The sequence below is a fragment of the Haemaphysalis longicornis genome, unplaced genomic scaffold (assembly GCF_048455015.1).
Source record: "Haemaphysalis longicornis isolate Haplotype H1 unplaced genomic scaffold, Haemaphysalis longicornis Haplotype H1 scaffold_1, whole genome shotgun sequence".
In the NCBI taxonomy this organism is placed as follows: Eukaryota; Metazoa; Arthropoda; class Arachnida; order Ixodida; family Ixodidae; genus Haemaphysalis; species Haemaphysalis longicornis.
Window position 1 is genome coordinate 439939422 of NW_027526203.1, and position 16627 is coordinate 439956048.

At 44.8% G+C, this 16627-nt stretch overlaps 1 protein-coding gene across 1 annotated transcript in view; it reads left to right on the top strand.

Moving 5' to 3' along the window:
• The first annotated feature begins 2539 nt into the window (after nucleotides 1-2539).
• Nucleotides 2540-16627, top strand: part of Prim1 (DNA primase small subunit) — a 30188-nt gene continuing 16100 nt past the window's right edge. Inside the window, exons 1-5 of the mRNA XM_077687501.1 lie at nucleotides 2540-2962; nucleotides 3035-3189; nucleotides 3263-3434; nucleotides 9591-9727; nucleotides 14638-14700. Coding sequence (XP_077543627.1) covers nucleotides 2851-2962; nucleotides 3035-3189; nucleotides 3263-3434; nucleotides 9591-9727; nucleotides 14638-14700 — 639 coding nt within the window. The 5' untranslated portion in view covers nucleotides 2540-2850. The remainder of the gene's footprint in view (nucleotides 2963-3034; nucleotides 3190-3262; nucleotides 3435-9590; nucleotides 9728-14637; nucleotides 14701-16627) is intronic.

Here is a 16627-nt window from a genome sequence, read left to right on the forward strand (position 1 = left end):
AACCGCGCGTTTAGGTTCACGGTCACGCGCTGCAAAACGGCCTTCTACCTGCCTATCAGCTGATTTCCGCCGGCTCGTCGCTGGCAGATGCAGACGACAAGAGAGGCGATACAGGACGGAGGAGGCGGAGAAGGTGCACCGAGAGAGAGAGGCAAAAAGAGTCCGCCAATGGCATGGAGGGCCAATGGTCCGCCATTCGACTTACAGAAATGGCGTTTCCGGCTGCGCTGGGTGTGACGTCAGGGCCTCTCCTAAGCTTTTCTTTCCTCCATGGCCGCCAACGATCAGGTCGTTCGTTGCTCGAGAGCAAAAGTTCCGAGCTCCGATCGTAGCGGCGAGCCGGTGAGAAACGCCGGCAGTGCGGAAGCGGCCAACGCAAACTCGTGACGTGTTGGATGTCGTTTATTTACTCCACATCCAAGCAGACGTCGATCTCGCGCGTGGACTTCCGCTGGCTGCTTGGTTGCGTTACGTACACATTAAAATTGATTTTAAATATTTTATAGGCTGTATTCGCCGCTGATATTTTGCAGATGATGTATGTGTGTTCACGTGAAGTCACACCAATCTCCGCAAAAACTTACGGGCAGCGCCAGAAGCCAAAAAAAGAACTCCTGGCAGCAAAGGAGGGGCCTAGCTATGAACCAGGTAAATTTTAACTTTCCAGGGCAAGGTCATCTGGTCTGTACACGGATAAAAAAAAACTTTATTCTTGTTTTTCTCAAAACGATTTTTTGCAGTTTCTTCTTGCGCGGACAGGTGTAACATCAAAATACAGAATTTTTTTTTCAAAAAAACTTCGCAGGCTGGTTCCTTTATAGAACTAGGATTTTTAAAAACGAATTGTAAGTTTTGATCTAATCATGATTTATATCAAGGAATGTACACAAAATGAATTTTGTTCTGTTTTCGTTGGAATTTTAACTATAACTTAATTACCAAGTATCGGGTGGCAAAAATCCTAGTTGGTTGCACAGCCAAGTTTGGGGCATTTGTTTGTCAATAACAAGCATAAATAAAATTATTTTCACTATTTCTAGATTTTGAATATCCTGAAATACGGTCATTTATAAGGTCCATGTGAAATAAAAAATTACCGGTCGAAATTTTAAAACATTTTGAAAAAGGTGGCGACATACCTTGAAACTTCTTTCAAAAGGCGCGCGCGGTGACGTCATGGAGGTCGTGCTTTGGCAAAGTGTGTATCCATCCGCCGATAAAAAGTAGATGTACTCAGGCCTCTCAAGCTTGGACGTTCCCTGTCTTCCCTATAGGCGGCGTAAAAATCGACGCCCCACGTGACCAACCTAAAGCGCTGTTTTCGACCATCAAGCCCACCAGACGGCGCAGGCAAAATGTTACTTTTGGTATAGAATACAAAACATTCATTCCGTGACTCAAAGAGCCCACACAGTTCGCTTACAATGTGTTATTTAAAAATACTATTAACAAGTTCCGCATCAAACATCCGTTGAGCAAAAATGTACGCAACTTTTTACGAACAGCCGACTGGTGCACCACCTCGTTTCTGAATTCGCAACCACAAAGCCGCCAATTCAAATTGAAACCGCTGCAACGGCCGACCGTTTCAATGTGCGCGGAGCACCGGTTTCGTGACTGTTATTGCTGTTATGTGCTTTTGCGTCCATCAGTTGTTGAGAGGACTGGCAAAACACGGGAATTGAGTGCTTGTGGAATGACAAATGTGGGAAATTCCGCATCGGAAGGCAGCCGTCGAGGCCAGAATATTCGATTCTTCCAACAGAAGGTGAGTGTTATGCACTCCGCTAGAAAGACGGTGCAAAGGAAACCGTTGTCGCCGTCAATACTTCATTTGTGCCCTTCGTTCGAAATCTTAGCGCAAGTGAACGAGTTGTTATGGCAAAAAAAAAATGTTGTCACGAAAGCGACGTACAATTGCAGCGATCGAAATGAAATGATGTCCTGGCCTCTGTAAACTTGCGGATGTCAATAAACGATTTGTTCTCACTTGCTGCTCACTGTGGTCTGTGCCAGTCGAGGCCATCTGGTCACCTGGCGTAACATCACTTCACTAGCGCGGCGCAAGTAAACACGCGACCAGCGTGCCAGCCAGGAGCCAGCAGGAGCAGCCACGGCCGGACTCGACGCCCCTTTCGCGCGCGGGAGGAGGAGAGTCGAGTCCGGCCGTGGAGCAGCGAGCCGGCGGCCGCCGTGCGAGGGCAGCCATGTTATTAAGGAGCTCAAGCGGCCTGTGCAAAAAGCATCCGCCATGTTTACAAAGCCGTGTTTACAGCGCCATCAAGCGGGCGTACTGGGTAGTTCACGACGCCGCCACTACGCTTTTTCTGGCACTACAGGCAAAGCTAGACCTTTGCTTCTCTAAAATCCTCCCTGTTCTGTGATGTACTCCTTTACTTTCAATGCCTGGCACGTCGGCCGTGATCCCAGTATTTGAGCAATTTGGTTAACTGCTAACATTGGTTAACAGTTAACATCTTTTAACACTATCAGACAGGATTTTTTGGATAAGGTCAGAACACAGCGCCGCTACACGGCGGCGGCGCGTCTAAACAGGAGAGAGATCGGCCGGTAGGCGCTGACGCGCCAGGCATGCTGGTGATGCTGGTACCCAGTTACCTTGTTTGCGCGGGAAAACTATTGGCGGTCGAGGGATGTGGCGTTTGTTGCGCGCGTATTCGTTCATTGCTTTTCCTTCGTGGCGCGCTTAGATCTGTGATGGCATTCCTGCTAGTGCGTGCTGATTTTGAGTTGTGCTTTTAGATCTCAAACTGCTTGTGGGGCTTTTATCTGTACTTCGTTCCGTACTGTTGTGCGCCGTTGACAACATTTCTTAAGAATCCCTGCGCCATGGCGCCAACGAACGTGAATTATAATCCTGAAATTCTGGATGACCTATTGCCACTGTACTATGGCAAATTGTTCCCTATTGACGCCTTTTACAAGTGGCTGACCTACTCTGGTAAAGTATTCCAGGACTTGCGTTTGATCGTCTTTCTATAGTTGATGTTGATTTGTTTCGTTTACTTAACAGACGAGCTTCGGGGGCCTTACCGCGAGGTTTCCTTTACTCTTCAAGACGACGTTTACATCAGGTTTCAGTCGTTCTCGACTAAAGAAGAGCTGGAGAAGGCACTGAAAGACAAGCGCCCTCACAAGATCGACATCGGCGCTTTCTACAACTCTAATGTAAGCCATGTGGCCTGCTTGTTCTCCAGGTAGTCACTTCCTAATACTTGCTGTCTTTGCTTTTTACATTTAGCCGAAAAACCACCATGAACCTTCGTTTCGGCCCGTCGAGAGGGAGCTGGTGCTGGACATCGACATGACTGATTACGACGACGTACGCACTTGCTGCCAAGGGGCCGACATCTGCAAAAGCTGTTGGACTTTCATGACGTTGGCCATGCAGATCTTGGACAGGCTGCTAAGAGGTACCTCATAAATGTTTTTTTAGTAGCTTCGTTTCTGGGACCGCCATTTTAGGCATTGTACCGTCTAGTCGGCTTTTCGTACCCGTCTGAGAAAAGGCGAAGACTACTCGCGTCATTCCGTCACTGCAATGGGTAAACCATCCTTTTAGTGAGGTACAAGCTTGGTTTTGCAGCAGCCGTTTAATTCTGGAAGTATCGCGGGCGTCAAAGAATTTCAAGTGGGCTTGTGCTCCCCTGTCGCAGCTCAGTAGTAAGATCCCGCTCGTCCGGTTACATCTCGAAGCGAGTGTCTTCTGAGAAGCATGAACACGGCCTGCGCCCCTTTTTTCGTGGGGAGCTTCGCGCTACCAGGGATATGATGACGCCGCTGCCTATGATGAGAAACAATCCTGCTCACCATTCCACCTTGGATTAAATGCCACTGCTCATCACTATTTACCTTGGGTCAGTGTGGAATTCGGTTGAAATGCCACTGGCCCTTGTTACGAGTGGGAACACGCTCCCGCTCCTTAGTTGTTTGTCACCTCATCACATTCAACTCGTGAAAGTTGTACCACGAAAGTAATGTGGGGCACCCATTCCGGGAGTCCTGTAGTGCTTCAGTCAACGCATGGTTGTGACTCGTTAATATGGACAACAAAAATATGCTGCCATGCCAAACTGTTGCCAGGTGGTTGCCATGCAGTTCTGCCCCTTTAATATGGGATCCCGCAACCTGACCTATGGGCTGCCTTTTTGAATGGAACAAGTTGAATAAATGCAAGCATGTAATGGGTAACCACGTGAAGCGATTTTGCGGAGTGATGCGACAAGCGAACTCAATGGGTGTCGAAATTCAGTAGTGAAGCAACAATCGATGATACACTGCCACCGGGCCCTTCGGTCACTGTTGCTTGCCATGGTGCTTGCTTCTGGCCGGCGAGCAAAGCAGCAAGCAACAGCGACTAAGGGGCTTGGTGGCAGTGTACTATCTTGTCGCTGTCACCTCAAGCACCAAAATTGCTCCCTGTGTAACCTTTTTATGGCCTGTTATTAGAAACCCAGGTCTACCCCCCCCAAGGGAGAAGTAAACCACTGAGGTCACAGTGTGCACCCAGAAATCACTATTGTTTGTTGCCTGTCTTCATATTTTGCAGGTCACTACAAGCCCAACAGAAAAAAGTATTAGTGAAGTACAGGGGCCATGAGGCAGAGATAATTAGAAGGCTTGGAGGCTCACTGAAAGGGTTCAACTTAAATTGAGGACGACTCAGCAAGCAATGGAACAGAAGATGATAGGTGTAACATTAAGGGACAAGAAGAGAATGGAGTGGGTCAGGGAACAAACGTGTGTTAAGGATATACTAGTAGAAATTAAGAAGAAATGGACGTGGGCAGGGCATGCAATGTGAAGGCAAGATAACCGTTGGTCATTAAGGGTAACAGAGTGGATCCCTAGAGAAGGCAAGCGTGGCAGGGGGTGACAGAAGGTTAGATGGGCAGATGAGATCAAGAATTTTGCGGGGATAAATTGGTCGCTGTTAGCACAGGACCGGGATTATTGTAGAATAATGGGGGAGGCCTTTGCCCTGCAGTGGGCGTAGATAGGCTGGTGATGATGATGATGAGGCCACAGAGTATATCCAGGGGGCACACTTAGAAGCGTCAGCTTTCAGTACTGGGATGGCTACACCTGGGATTGATGGCCGTCACAGAAATTTGTATGGCTATTGTACAGTTAGTTAATTTACTGCAGAAGCAAAAGCGCCCGTGTGTATGAGATTTCGGCGCATGTTAATCCCCAGGTGGTCAAAATTAATCTGGTGCCCTCCACTATGGCGTGCCTAATAGCCTGCATTGCATTGGCGCGTTAAACCCTACAATCAATCAATCAATTAATTTACTGCAGTGTTGCATATGACTTAGTACTGTCCATAGATACATACAGGGTGTTGAAACAATTAATGAGCGTCTTTAAACAAATTGCATTTATAAACCTCTGAATCCTTTGCACTGAAATTTTGTTTAAAGGTCTAATACCCCCCGGCTACACTAGTGTCCGAATGCCATTTGAACCAAATGTCATTTGACTCAAATGGGGTGCTTCAAATGCCATTCAGAATCCGCTGTGCTACACTACAATTTCGATGGCATTTGAACGCTTTCACAATTGCTCACCGTGCTGTAGTGGCGCTGTTTTCGCCCCGTTCTGTTTTCGTACAATAATACAACAATCAAATTTGGGAGCATTCTAAGGCAGTAAAATGATATCTAATAAAAGAGACACCAGTTTTGACTCTAATGTGGTGGCTGTTTGCGTGTGTGTTTTTTTTTTTTTTTTTGCAACTGACCCATTGGTTTTGAGAGTATGAAAATTAAATATGTTGATTTCATATTTTAAGTAAATGAACAGTGAACAAAGTTTCCCAAACAAAAATGTTTTGTTTGTTTTATGTACGGAAGTATGTTTTTTATTGCCGATCGAAGACGCGTGTGAAAGTGCTAGAAATGGCATTTGAAATCCCAAATGTCTCTCTCGGTGCTCATTTGGCTCGAATGTCATTTGAGCTGAATGGCATTTCAAAACCTAGTGTAGCAGCCCAAATTTGAGTCAAATGGCATTTGGTTCAAATGGCATTCGGATGCTAGTGTAGCAGGGGTATTACTTTGTTGTCTGTTTTACCTAAAAATAACTCGGGCAGCACCAGACAATTTGTATGGGGAAGAGAGGCCTGCATGTTAACAAGGAATAACTGTGCAATCACAAGAAACTGGGCACGTGGAAAGTGGCTCTGCACATGCCCAGGCATTGCCTAGCAGCAAGGTCCTTTTCTTGTGTTTTAGTAATGAGAATTACCTGCTATGGAACGTTTGTAGTCACGTGAGTTTAGGGGCCATTTTGCTGCTTCCGATTCCAGCTGTTTCACTTGGTCGGTCATTTGATAATTTCGCATTAAGAGGTCAAAAATAAGTGATAGGTGAAACTATGCTGAAACTTATTTTTACGTTTATAGCCAGTGCAGTGAAGATTACTGAAGCCGGGGCTACTAAGATGGACAGTGGGGAGCTAGTGCTCGCAAGTGATTTTACCAACTTGTGATTGTGCAAATTGAAGCATCAATGGGTGGATGGTTTTACACCCCAATAAATTATCACCGTGGTAAAGTGGGGTGATGTGTAGATGTGTAGTTTCCGAGTTCATATCAAATGACCCTTGCTTAATGTGAGACACATATCTGAAAATGTACTTTTTCGTTTTAATTTCGTAACAGCTTGTGAAAAGAAAACCTCCTGCATGTGTTTTGCTAAACCGAGGATTGATGAGTTGTGCACAGTGAGTAGTGTGATAATACGTCATTGTCCTCCCCGTCGAGAAGTGGAACCTATGGGTGTTTGAAATTCAAGTGTAGAAGGGCAAGTTATTTGTCCTTTGAAAATAACCTTTGATTTACAGCAACCTGCTTTTGTTAATTCAATGCAGCATGGTTGAACCTTCTCTGTACTTCAGGGAGACCTGTTGCATTGACAGTTGCATTTGACCTATGGAGTCCATGGAGTTGCCTTAGTGTCCTTCGTCAGAAAATCTTTTTGGGACTGTTGGGTTGCCCTGCATTGTTTTACCGTGAATCCTTTCTAGCCTGCATTGACCGTTGTGAATCTTAGGGAACCATTACAAGGCCTTAGCAGGCTGGTAGGTGGGCAAGCTATTTAGTAGGCATTGCTGTGCATACTGTGTAAAGGGCACCAAAGTTGAGAAGCAAGTTGGTCTCTATCGGGTGATTACATTGCCATAAATACAAGTATACCATTTGTTGCAGCAGCAATTTCTTATTAACGCTTCTTATTCACACTTTTGTGTGAAAAGACATGTTGCCATCCCACATATTTTCCCGCACTGATTTGGGCCACCACAAACTGTGATTTGTGATGCTGGATTCGTTCAGCTTCTCTGAATGGTTTTCTGAAATGCACTATAAGCCAGGAATGCCTAAAGTAAATGTGTGTGTGAATTCAAATTGGGTACATTATTTTTTGAAACACACAAACTTCAGCTTTTAAACATTATTGAACAGGTTCTCTTGCTACAACTTGTGGTCTAGCTTATGGGATCTCAGGGAAACGACCCTGACTAGCTTTGCTAGAGCAAGGACTAACAAGCCGTACAAAACATGTAGGACTGTCTGAAGACACGTGTGCACAATAGGCAGACTCTGGCAACAAAATGTGGCTTTGTTGCTGAAGGGCTACAGATAATATAAGAAACAAAAGTAAAACTGTAACTCACAGGATTCTGGTAGATCGCTAATACCCCTGTCACACGGGCACTTTCAATTACGATTGAGTCAATCCGGATCAAGCTCAATCCAGATCGGGCGCCGCTACATGGCAGTTTCACTCGTGATCGAGCCCAATCCTGCTTGAACTCAATCCTGGTTTCGCAAGCGCGATTTTCCAAGCGTGATCAGATGAAAGCGGTGATACTCTCGTCCTCGCTGACTAATGGCAGAAAAGTAGTGACAACTTCAACTGATGCCACATATTGTATCAAATGACTTTACCCAAATAAGTGCGCAGTAACATTTATGTAAAGTATACCTACGACCATGCAAAGTTACCAGACGCCGGCTGCGAAGTACATTTTTGGCGCCGTCTGGCGTACGTGAGTGCATCCAATGCAACTTCTCAATCAGGATTGCAACGTGACGTGTAGCAGCGGCGGTTCATCGAGTATGCTCGAAAAGTCAAAACGCTCTTCGTTTCAATCTGGATTGAAAGTGCCCGTGTGACAGGGGAGTCATGGGTGGGCTTAGACTAGGCTATCTCGCCGTCATGGCCGTGGAGACAAAGTACCCTTGGCAATTTAACACTGATGAAATCTCCGAGCAGTGTCTCTGCACAAACAGCTTGCGCATTTGAGCTTGGCTCGGTGGAGAGGTGGGCTCCTGCTTGAGTAGGGTGCCAGCGGGATCTAAATGGCATCCCCAATTTACCAGTTCTGGCTAGTTTGCGGGCAATTCGAGGATTGACTTTCAGACTGGAGGTCCCGTGGAAATGCACAGGAAAATCGAGGGCCATTTGTGGGCAGTTGGCGGGTAGTCCAGGACTGGGGAGGCCAAATGAGAGGCTGCCATCCAGCATTGCTGTTTGAAACTCAAGTGGTGTGCCAAGGTTGGTGCACCATGCACCCAGCGCAAGAGCTGGCACACATGTGGCCACACTGCTCACCAAGATGCCCTACCTCAACCGGGCTAATTCTAACCACATGTTCAAACCAAGGCATGGGTACCAAGAAGGGCCCTGCAAGCTGGTAATATTTGTAGCAGTTTCTTTTTTTGTCAAATGTTTTGCCTTTACACTAGTACAGTTAAGCGATTTATGTAGGTGAATGCAAGTTAGTTCTTTTTTACTGTTAGCATCTAATAGTACACAACAACCGATGGCTACAGTCTGAGATTACTGGCCTGTTCGGCTATGCATCCTGTCCGGCTGTCAGCGCTACTGGCTGTGATACTGGGGAATCGCGCGAGTATTTTCTGCACCTTCACCTAGGCAGTGGCACCATCCTTGCTTGATTTTGTTGGTGGTCCCTGGGAAGGATCAAGGGCCAAAATGCTGTGGGAGCCCTTCATCAAGCCTGTAGTGTGAATAACAAAGGCCCAGTCTTTGGAAGTAAACCAGGAGCTTTATGGAAATGAAAATAACAGAACTCCATTGTTTTAATGGGAAACATTCTTGCACTACGTCTCCTACTTTTGCACGCCATCAAACCTTGAAGGGTCCTCAGACATATGGAGAGAGCGTGCTGTGCTGAAGAATGAGTGACAGCCTGCTGCCAGGTGTTAGGGAGAAGGAAAGCCCAAATAGCATCACAAGCCATGTCGACACAATTGTAGTGGGAGTGGGGCCTGCGTGAGCAGCCTAACTTCCTGACCCCTCTAACACACCGCTTGCTTGACTGCGGTAGAGCTGCGAATCTCCATAGTTTGGTCTCGTACTGTAGTACTAAATGCTCTAGTACTGTAGGGGAAATGAGGCTCTTTCTCATGCCAAGGCCATTGCTGTGAGGCAATGGCCCAGCGGTCACACTAAATTACTGTATGTGCAAATAGTTTTGTTTTATTGCTTTTGTGGTGTTGGTGGCTGTGCTTAGTGCAATTTTGGTTTTGGTTGCTCCAGAGGACTTTGGCTTCAGGCACATTTTGTGGGTCTACTCTGGACGCCGTGGAGTGCACTGCTGGGTGTGTGACGTGAGAGCGAGGGGCCTTGGGTCCACGGCACGGGCAGCCATAGCCAACTACATCTCCATCCTCAAGGTTCTTGCATCTTTTCCTTCAAGTGGCATGCTCAAAAATATATTTGTATGTGGACGACAATTACACTCACTTTCTACATCTGGTTCTGGCCCCATGACAGTACTTAAAAACAATTACAGGCTAATTTTTTGTATCGAATGAATTTGTAAAATTTGTATATACATAAAATACAATGGGTAAGGGGGCGCATTCATGTGCCTGCACCCACTCAGCCACTCTAGATTTTCTCTTACAAGGTGCTAGGGAGGGGTGGGGGTACATGCCAAGTGCTGTCCCTGTTCAATGCCGTAAGCCTTTATTGTATTGTGAGCAGTGGGATGAAGCTCATTTTGCTCCCCATGAACACAAAAGGAACGAGGTGACCCTGGAGAGTCTTGGGAGTGGGAGCTCACTCCCACTCACCATGGCGAATGGGTCATCCTCTTGGTTAGTGAGGAGTAGGTTATGAGATCGGTGATGATGCAGTGTTATATGGTGCATCTGGGTATGCATTGTATTCTACGAGGCAAAAAATGACAGTAATGCTTACGTATTGCCCTCCATGCAGATATTCATGCTTAGGACACAAATTAATCGTGCCACACTGATAGCAGTCATGCATTGGCTAAATGTACACCAGCAAATGTGCACAGACAAAGACCAGAGTGCAGCATTCATCAAATACCATACAAGTCGGTTTTTGAGAGCATGCCCCCAATGGCTAAAAGTTTGTGTCTGGTATGCACCACATGTCCCACCCTAGACATCTCTTTTTTGGAAGGACTTTTGAATATTGCCGCAGACCATGCTGTGGGAATCATTTTTGTTTGTTTTGTTGCCAGCACCTGGCCACGCGTGGTTATCTTATCCCTTGCTGAAAGCAGTGCATCTGTTTACTCCTCTTGTTGTTGGCCGTGTGCGGCTGTCTTGTTTGATAGGGAAACAGTGCAGCTTGTTCATCACTGACGTAGACGGTTGTTGTTTGATCGACAATGCTGTCGATGTAGTTGGACGTTTCTGGAAAGAAAAATAAGTTTTATTCGAAAGATTAGGTATTTTATAGTGCCCCCAGTGCTTTTCCTGCAGCAAACGATGCTTTATTCACTGAGAAATTCATTTTAAGACAAAATTTCAATTCTCCCGCTAAATGGTATGTTTTGTGACGTCAGCGATGATGTATCCAGGGCAGGTATTTCGACTAGGGCTGCAGTGGGCGACAAAATGTCTTTCACTGCTTCTTTTACTGTCCGTCCTCTAGATGGCGTCACAATACCACTCGGGCTCCGCTGTCTGCAGTCGCTTTAATTTTGACTGGATTTGCACCTGGCCTATTTTTGTTACTGTTGATAGTAATCGTTTCGTGAAACATTGGATATGCTTGACAAACAGAGTGTTAGAGGACAATGTCGCTTATGCCAGTTCGCCAATGTAAGTTCAACACGCTGGACGGGTGTGCAGCTACAACCGGAATAGTGAGTGCAGTACGCACTATGAAGCACGTGTGTGTTCATAACTTGCGTTGTTTACCCCACCATTCTTACTGCTATTACAAGAATATGCACCAAGTTTAAGCGCAAATAGCTCGTTCTGCAAACTTGTGAGACCTTCCAACTTGTGTTTGCCTTTGCCAGCCCCCAGCCAATCGCACAACAGCCCATAATACGTCATAAGTTCTCGTGCCGGAAATGAGCTAGTGGGTCGCATGGCATTTCCCTTGTGTCTTAATTATATAGCTTATTTGAGTGAAGTTTGCGGTATGAGTGGTGTCAGCGTTATTATAACGAGGCAATCTTTTGAATGAACCAAGCTCTCATTTTGTCTTCATGGCCCCTTCACAAGCTGCTTGCTTACATCTGTACCACAAAGTACGGTGTCTGTAATGCACCAAATATGTGCACTTATAAACAATAGTTACAATACACATTTCAGCAGTGGCAGATCCGGGGTGACCACTAGATTCTAAAGGGATAATTGAGAAACTGCTTGGGGGCCATATACCCCTTTCCCCTTGAACCTTGAACTCACCAGGCCTCTTAACTAATACAAAGCCATTCAAACCGTCATTATGAAACCAATTATTACAAAGCCTTTCGCATCGCAGAGGTGGAAGTGCTGCGCCATTTGTGCCATGCTGCGCCAATCCATTTTTTCCTGCGCCATCCTGCTCCAAAATGCAGTATTGCACTGAAACTGCTCCCAAGCGTGGTTCTGCAAAATGTGGGGAAACAGTGAGATGATGTTTAGTGCCAATCGCATTGCTCAGGGAGCAGTAGAGGCTAATTCATCGACCAGTCATTAATGATGTGGTGTGCTCCAGTGTACTCCCTAAGGAACTAAGGCTCTGAATCACTCGCTACAGTTTCCCGCTCTCCACGCAGCGGCGCAGTTTCGCAGGTCTTGGTGGACTTGGGGTGCGGGCAATGCGCAAACATTGCCTCTAAATGCAGGTCATTTGCAAGATGTTTTTACGTCACGGGAGGACAAATTGGTGCCTCTGATAATGTCAAACCACCAGATTTCTCCCAGGGAAACACCCCAAAAAAATTGCCCATTTTGAAATGGAGGTTGGGCTTCATTCACTACAGGGCACGGGCTCCACACATGCTAACATTTTTTATATCTGACAAACTGTTCTCCGTAAGTCATTTTTTTTCTAGGACGACTTTTTGAAATGTTTCCCAACCAAATGTATATTCGAAATTTTTTTCACTATCAGTGGTTTGTTATACAAAACTCATTTTTTATCATTTTCTACAACCTGACATAAATTGATTTTGATAATTTTTTTCGCAACTATGTTCTATGAAAATATTAAAAAAACGTGTTGCTGGAAAGGGCATTAAATCATTTGCATTTTATGTTGCTTCAATTAGTGCCTAACGAATATGTTTAGCAAAAAAAATGTTTTCTGAGGCCCCCAAAAATCGGTCAATTTCCCGCGGTAACGAAAGAGTTAAAATAGCACTATTCCTGCTCCCTGAGCTGCTCCGAGAGGCTCAAGCCCGCTTCCACCCTGCATTCAGGCATGTTATGCAGTTTTTTTTTTTTTTTTTTTTTTTTTTTCCCCTTGAGCGTTATTGCATACCCTTTGCCATTAGTAAACGAGGCGCACATTCTTTCAGTGTGCAGCCTTCTGGTTTCGATTGTCGGGTATCAGGAGTGAGATCCTGGTCGTTGTGGTAGTGATGAACATTGTGATCGCTCTCTGCGAAAAGCGGATTGTGTAGGTCCTGCTTTTGTAGTGGGAAAGAAGGCCAGTCATTTACTTCGGTTTTGAATTCCTTTCATCCTGCTCTTTCACTGTCAATTTGTCTCGCCTTAATGTATCTTGGAAAAAAAAAACAACACGTGAAGTTTCCAAAAGCGCCTGTTTGCTTGTGCAAGTTCTCTTAAGGCTATAATTCTCAATTTACTATTTCTGATGAACGAACTTTGGGCCTGACATGTTATGGTCCTCCATCCAGCTGCAGTTTTAGCCAACGAGATGGAATGCCAATGATCAGTAGAAATCGTAGATGCATGCAAAGCCCTTTTCACTAATAAGTATGGTTGCCTTTTTAACACTACCGGGGAACGATCTGTGGTGACGCTACTATAAAAAAACATTTCATGCGATTTATTTTCTTGTTGCAAAGTTCTGAGCATCGATGTGGTGTAACGTTTAAATGCCTTTCAAGAAATCAGACGTTCTATCAGGCCTTGAAGTAAACTAGAGAACAGTAGGACATTTGGCCTTAGGCGCGCATGGAAAAACAACTAACGAAGCAGTTCAGGGAGATATGGGCTGGGCGTCGTTTGAGGTTAGAGAAGCTCAGAGTAAAATATGCTTTGAGATGAGGTTGAGGGCAATGGATCAACGAAGGTGGGCAGCTAAGGTTTTTAGGTACCTATACTTGAAAAGCGTGGACACGCAGTGGTTAAGAAAGACTAGAAGGCTAACGATGAAATACGGAAAGAACAGTGGGGAATCCAAAACAGCCAAGGTAACCAAAAAAGAGGCAAGGCAGATTGAAACGAATAAATGGAGGGAAAAAATGGAAGCTAAAATGTCGTTAGAGATGTACAGGGCTGAGAAGATGAACATCAGAAAGGAAAATTTCTACGATAATTCCCAGGGCAGTGCTTTGCTTTTTGAGGCTAGAGCAGGTTGCCTGCGAACTAAGAGTTTTGTTGGGAAGTATTCACAAAATGATGGGGTATGTGTGGTCTGCGGAAAAGAAACAGAAACTATGCGGCACATCGTGTTAGAATGTGAGGGTATCCATCCAAATCTACATGAAGGGAATATTGGGCTTTCAGAAGCCCTAGGATTTAAGGGTATCACAGAGGAAGTTACCTTCAAGGCTGTCGAGGGGACGAAAAGAAGATTAGAATGCTGGTGGACGAAAAGCAGAGAGGGGAATATTGCCTAGGACAGTTACCACCTGTAACAGAAAAAAAAAAGTATTTTGTGCCTAATAAGCTTTTTGTGCCTGCCCTAAGCAGCGCTAGTATTGAACCAAAAGTGTAAAACATGTGTATATTAGTCCTTTTTGGTAAGATGACATGTCATCACCCCGATACAAAGGGGAAACCAATATAAATCATCATCATCATCGTCAGGACACCTGATGATGATGATGCAAGATGAAAACAAACACTTCCCATGGTCGGAATTGTACCTGAGTCCCTCGCGTTATCAATGAAACTGACGTCTATCCGATTGTGCCGTCATCACATTCGGGTCGCTCAGAATTTTCTTTGGGTTTGTTGTGCAGACGTTGGCTTTGGACTTTGGCTGAGTTGAAGGGGACTTTGGCTTGGCTTTAGTTTGGCAGTTCAGATTTTGGTCTTTGATTTGACTTAGTTTGTGTGGAGAAAGCTTCGCATTTTAACCATCTTTCTCCTAAGAAAGAGGCTTTGATCTTTTTTATTTTTTGTGCTATTTTCAGCCACAGGCCCAGGGTTCCAAAAAGGTGTCGCTGTTCAAAAGTGTGCATCCACGTATTAGGCAAGTATTTTCATGCAAAATTAGTTTTTCTCTTGCCTTTTCCTTTTTGGAAGCACGTATGTATCTCTTTCCCTCACATCCCCCCCCCCCTTTTTTTTTTCTGGGATTGTTTTGTGCTATTACTTTCAACTCAAATTCTAATGCCCATATCTTTCTATAAATGTTGCTTGCTGGTTGTAATGGAGCTGCAAAAGCGGTCCTCCCCAGTTTTCAGTACATAGGCTTCTATGCGGGAAGCTCAGACCTGTAAACCATGCATCTTAAAACAAATTATACCGCACTTGTACATTATCTGTAAGACCTCTACAACAGTAGCGAGTTTCATCTCGCTTAGTATCTGAATAATGAGCAGTCTCGGTTTGAAAACGAAAGATGATGCCCCCACATCAGTGTCTGCACGGGGTTTAGGAAAACTGCTTATACATACGGTATGTATAATGTTTCTATTCACTGCACTTGTGTAATGTGCTTACGTGCACCTATCGATTTAACTTGTCTAAACAGTGCTTCCTGCATGGCTTGTTTCAAATATCCTGATATACACTAGTGTTGTGCTCTGCAGGTGGAAACCTGGTCAGCGGGCTCCTTACTTCCTGTTGTCTTGCCTTGTGGCTAATACCCTTGCTGCATGGATGTTTTATACCCCTGCTACACTAGTGTCCGAATGTCATTTGAACCAAATGTCATTTGACTCAAATGCCAAGTTGTGCTGCTCCACTGGGTTTTGAAATGCCATTCGAGCCAAATGAGCACCCAGAGAGACATTTGGGCTCTCAAATGCCATTTCTAGCACTCTCGCACTCAGCGTTCCAAGTCACCATAAACAAATACATTACTGGCGTACTTAAAACAAATGAAATATTCTTAATTGTGGGACTTTGTTTACTTCTGGTTCACTTAAATCGTGATATCAAGATGTAGTAATTCCGTACTCTCAGCACCAGTGTGAGCAAGTGACTCAACCAGTGTTGCCAGTGTGGCCAGACAGCACAAAAAACCTCGATTGCGATTCAGAATTAAGCAAAAACCGTGTCAAAGCTTATGTTAGTGGTAATTTGATATCATTTTAATGCCAAAAACTGCAGCCAAATTTGAATGTTGTATTATTGTGTAAAAACAGAACTCGGCAGCGGCATGCAGCACGGCAAGCGATTTTAAAGCTTTCAAATGCCATCGAAATTGTAGTGGAGCACGGCGGATTCTGAATGGCATCGGAAGCCCTCCATGTCAAATGACATTTAGTTTAAATGACATTCGGACTATAGTGTAGCCAGAGTATTACAGGACATTTGAGTTGAATGGCATTTCAAATTTTTTATGTTACTTGAACTTCCAGTGTCATTCAGGGAGTTCCACCTATCTACACTTTTCAGTGGCAGTTGCAAGCTTCACCCACCTTGTCTTGGTGTTACTTCTGCTGCCATGTTTCAGTCTCATAGCTTAGCTAAACCATTGAACCGCAGTCACATTGGGCAAGAAAGACATTGTTTTGTGTAGGAAAGGTGGTTATAATGGCAAATATAGGGGAGTTTTTTTCACTAAATGCTAATTACTTGGGAGAATTTGGCTGTAGTTAAGGGCACCACACTTTTTGTTGTCTGGCCACAGTGACCCTTTGTTGCTGTTTCTTCTTTTTTTTGCGTCACTGCTCTTTAGTTTTCTATCTAAGAACTTGCTCTTTGAAATGTAAATTTTTGTTATTGTGGCATGAAGATGCTGTGCACAATGGCATGGTTGTTTGTGTTTCAAAGGCAGTTGAAAGTCTAAGGGATTCGGATGGCTTTTCAACTCAATGTCCTTGAAATACATCATGTGGTGGCTTTTGAGCCGAATGACGTGTGCGTTCAAGGCCTTCAAAAGGTCCATGTAGCAGAGGTATTATACTCTGTCAGTAATAATTTTAAAGATTAAAGTTTCCTTCAACAAGTTGT